Here is a 4180-nt window from a genome sequence, read left to right on the forward strand (position 1 = left end):
GCCTTATCTAACACCCTGATGGTTCTTACAATAAATGTTCTAACTCAACAACAGCTCCTCCAACCGCATAAACCACAACCTTAAATGTCTCCTAAACCAAGCCCATTACTTACTTCCCCTGCACCCCTTAAACCTGTGGCTCCCACTTATTTTCTTGGCTTTATTAATAAAATGACCTTCATCCAGGATAGAACCTCAGTGGGTCTCGGGCCCCCCCCGCACCCCGTACTGCCAGCACAGATGACAAACAGCCAAGTGACTTGGAGTTACTCATTGCTTTTATTCGGGCTCTTAGGAGCTCCTTGTTACCTACAGAAGTTCAGGCTCACTGGTATTCTTTCGTTTCGATCATTTCTTCAGGTCTTGCTATTTACTTTGTCTTTCTCTCCTGTTGTCTGAGATGACTTCCTAATAAACAATATTCTACAAACTGTGAACACTGGTTTTAACTCCGGGGCGGGGAATGGGAGGAAGGGTTGGCTTGGGATGACAAGAACCTCTATTTCTGAAATGCTGGGATTTTTTTTTTTTTAAAGCAATGAGAGTGTACTTGTTTATGATCAAAAAATTAGTAAATCAAGAACACTGTTGGTTCCCTTTTGTCTTCAGGATACATCCCAAGCATCATTTGGTACTCACCAACAATGGGCTCTCTTCTCAGCACCTCTGACACTGCTGGGTTTCCCCATTCCCAAACACGGCTCACTTTTCCCACCTGCCAGGTCACAGAGCTTGCAGGTCCCCTCCCTCTGCATACTTTACGACCCCACTCCAGTACATCATCTCCACGGCCCCTTCCGTCTACTCTGCCTAGGTGTTCTCAGGGTTCACTGCAAGACTGAAAAGCACTAAGGGCATTCTGACCCCAGGTGGACTCGATCCAAGGAATCAGATGCTGGGCTAGAGGAATGTGAGTCAGGGATGACACCGGAACCACTGGATTTAAGAACAGTCTGCTGAGGTGGTCATCCAGGCGTCACCGCGATCACTACTGCGTCTCATTACCCACAAAGCTGAAGACCCAGTGTTGGAAGGCTGGTCAAGTCACTAAAACTGGCCAGCATGTCTCCCTAACCCTTCTTACCAGCAGCCAGTAGAGCAGGAAGATGCCTCTACCCCGCTCTGCCTTCCAAACCGACCATTCAGAATCCTAGCGGCAAGGGAGTCTAGTGGTGTTCAGGTTTCTAGCCTCTGCAGTGAAAGAAGGAATTAAAAGGATGTAGGATGGAAATTGATAGTACCCAACAGGGATACTGCTGTGAGAAGTAAGAGCAGTAGAGTAGCTGAGTGGTCGAAACTACGAGCCTTGACTACTGGGCCAAGCGGGTTTGGACTTCGTGTTAAAAGGTAACAGAAAAACACGAGGTCTGGAGGGAGAAGTGACGCAGTGAAAGTCCCGTTTCTGGAAAAAGTATTCCTGAAGATAAAGGGTTGGCCATGACGAAGCTACTGTAGTCCATCAGGGTCGAAGGCAACGTAAAAGCCTACTAGGGCATCAGAGGAGACAGGGTTGAGAAGAATCTGAGAAACGTTAACATATATGTCTATGAATTGAGTTTTCAGGATAGAACTTCAAATTGTCTTCAGAGTCTCACCCCCCTGAAATCCTCTCGTCCGTTTCAGTTCATAGAGACTATAAGTTGCCCTAAAGTCATCCATGGGGAACCGACCACCAACACCGCTTTAAAAAAGATTGTGGCAACAGTAATGTTTCAGGGAAATACATAGGAAACGAGGTACTTCAATTTTCTCCTTTCCTCAACAGGTTTATTGCCTTTTAAGAAAATTTTTGTAAAATATAAATACAAAGGCAGAGAATTTACTTACAAAGTTAAAACACAGATTTCAAACATAAACACACAATTCAGAAAATTTTAGTTTTATGTACAATTTCAAGCAACCTCAACATATTATGTTAGTTTTCAGTATTTTACAGGGTACAGAAAAAAATAGCTCAAAGTCTTCTTTAAATAAGAGCATAAAATGTTTAAACATATAAACACTCCGGTTTGATGCGTGAAAACTAATTTCACAGCTTTTAAATTAGGATATAAAAGTTTCATACAATTAGTTGTTGTGTGTGGATATGGTTTGAAGTTATATTACACACTACTGGATCACATCCAATAGCATTGACCTGGCCTGAGCAGGTACTCTGTAAACAAAACATAAAGTTACAACGTCGCCAAGTGCCTTCCCCGAATTCAACCCCCCAAACCAACCACACGGTTCTGACCACACTCTCAACAGTTATGGCCTCTGTCGTCGGAGCTTTGTACGAAATTAAGTCAAAGTGTGGAGCTCCTTTTCCTTATTTTTTTTTTCTCCTTAAAAAAGAAAAGAAACAATTGTTCTGAGTAAAAACAAACATATCCCAAAGCATGTGTGCATTGAAAAGTAAAGAAACATTATAACAACTTCATAAAAACTGACTGAAAAGTTTAAAAAGAAAAAACATGTTTCTAAGTCCTTCCGACTGGAGTCGTGTCTCTTATATAAAGAAGAGATATTTTCATATGTAATAGTGTCCTTTCTTTACAGAAATAGTCGTATTATGACACATATGAACAAGGATTAACACTATGGCACACTGTACATGGCGGGCCCCGGCGAGCTCACCAGTAGTCGTCTGAGTCCATGTCGCTGGGGTGGAGCCACTCCATGGATGAGCCCAGCAGAGTCTGAAGCTCGTTCGTGAACTCCACCAGATCTAAGAGCTCCTTACTTTCCGGATTAAAGGACTCCAGGTCTTTGGGGCAAGAGAATAAGAGACTTGCTGACACTTGCCGGTAGAACTCGGCCTCCGCGATGGTGACAATCTCTACATTTGGGAAATTGCAGCGGAATATGCGGGAGGACATTTTCAATTTCTTGAGCGTGTCTGACAGCAACAGCCAGTTCCGAGGCCTGCACCAGAGAAAGGACAGTGGTTTGAGTTTCCGGCAAAATGAGAAGCGCTCCCGACTATGAACTACCCGTCTCCTGGCGGTGAAAGGGCCCGTTACTTCCACTTTGATTACCCCACCCCCACCCCACTTCTCACTGTCCTTAGAAGATCTACTCCTTTTCAAATTTTATTTATTTATTTATTTAGTTTTGGCTGCGTTGGGTCTGTTGCTGCGCACGGGCTTTCTCTAGTTGCGGCGAGCGGGCTTCTCACTGCGGTGGGTTCTCTTGTTACGGGCTCTAGGCTCGCGGGCTCTAGAGCGCAGGCTCAGTAGCTGTGGCGCACGGGCTTAGTTGCTCCGTGGCATGTGGGATCTTCCCGGACCAGGGCTCAAATCCGTGTCCCCTGCATTGGCAGGCGGATTCTTAACCACTGCGCCACCAGGGAAGCCCGGAAGATCTACTTCTGGGGGTGGGGGGGAACTCTGGACTCGTGTGCGTGTGTTAAGAGACCATCTAGGGCGGATCAGCCAACTTAGACAAAAGAAGGAGCAGTGTCCCTGGAACGAGCCTCGTTGCAGGCCACCCCGGTGCTGCCCTGGCTCTGGTCACAACTCAGGTCACCCCTCTCCAAGTAGGTGCACCCCGTTCTAGTCACTGGGGAAAACCAGTCTGTATGCCAACCCAAGGGAGATGGCAAACGCCTCTTTGATCTCTCCTCCCCTCCGGCCCTCACTCGAGGTCACCTGGCTTTCCCTTCCTTTCCCACACCTCCAACCCGCCCCTCAGTGCTTCCGGGAGTGAGGCTCTTTCGAGAAGGGAGGTGGTACAATCCTTCCTGGTACCCTGCCACGCCTTATGATCTCCACCCCGAACAGAATGTCACCACAAAGGCAGACACGTTCCCAGCCTCAGAGTCCAAGGAGGATGCTACTCCTTAGGCACCGGGGTCAACACACAGCAGAGCCAGGTCTCCTGACGTGTTCACTCCGAAGGGCTGGTCATGGGGCACAGCGGCCCGACCGTGGGGACAAGACTCGATCTAAGCAAATCTGAAGACACATAAGATCCCAGGTGCCACATATGGCTTCCTCTAATCTTATACGAGAAGAGGGTACGTCAGTATCGTCCCGTGGACCTCACGCGCCTTGGAAGGCCCCTACGGTAGCCGTTTGGGGAGGATCCCTTCCCCAAGAGTTTAGCGACTGAAACGGTGCAATTCCAGTCACTGACTCCCGTGTCCTTTGGGCCCTAGGGGTGTGCTCCAATGAAGGCAGTTTGCTGGGGAGCCCTC

At 47.5% G+C, this 4180-nt stretch overlaps 1 protein-coding gene across 1 annotated transcript in view; it reads right to left on the reverse strand.

The window, feature by feature from the left end:
- Nucleotides 1-1755: 1755 nt before the first annotated feature.
- Nucleotides 1756-4180, reverse strand: part of BCOR (BCL6 corepressor) — a 25071-nt gene continuing 22646 nt past the window's right edge. Inside the window, 1 exon segment of the mRNA XM_024759834.1 lies at nt 1756-2907. Coding sequence (XP_024615602.1) covers nt 2616-2907 — 292 coding nt within the window. The 3' untranslated portion in view covers nt 1756-2615.

This window comes from Neophocaena asiaeorientalis, unplaced genomic scaffold (assembly GCF_003031525.2).
Source record: "Neophocaena asiaeorientalis asiaeorientalis breed wild unplaced genomic scaffold, Neophocaena_asiaeorientalis_V1.1 scaffold312, whole genome shotgun sequence".
In the NCBI taxonomy this organism is placed as follows: Eukaryota; Metazoa; Chordata; class Mammalia; order Artiodactyla; family Phocoenidae; genus Neophocaena; species Neophocaena asiaeorientalis.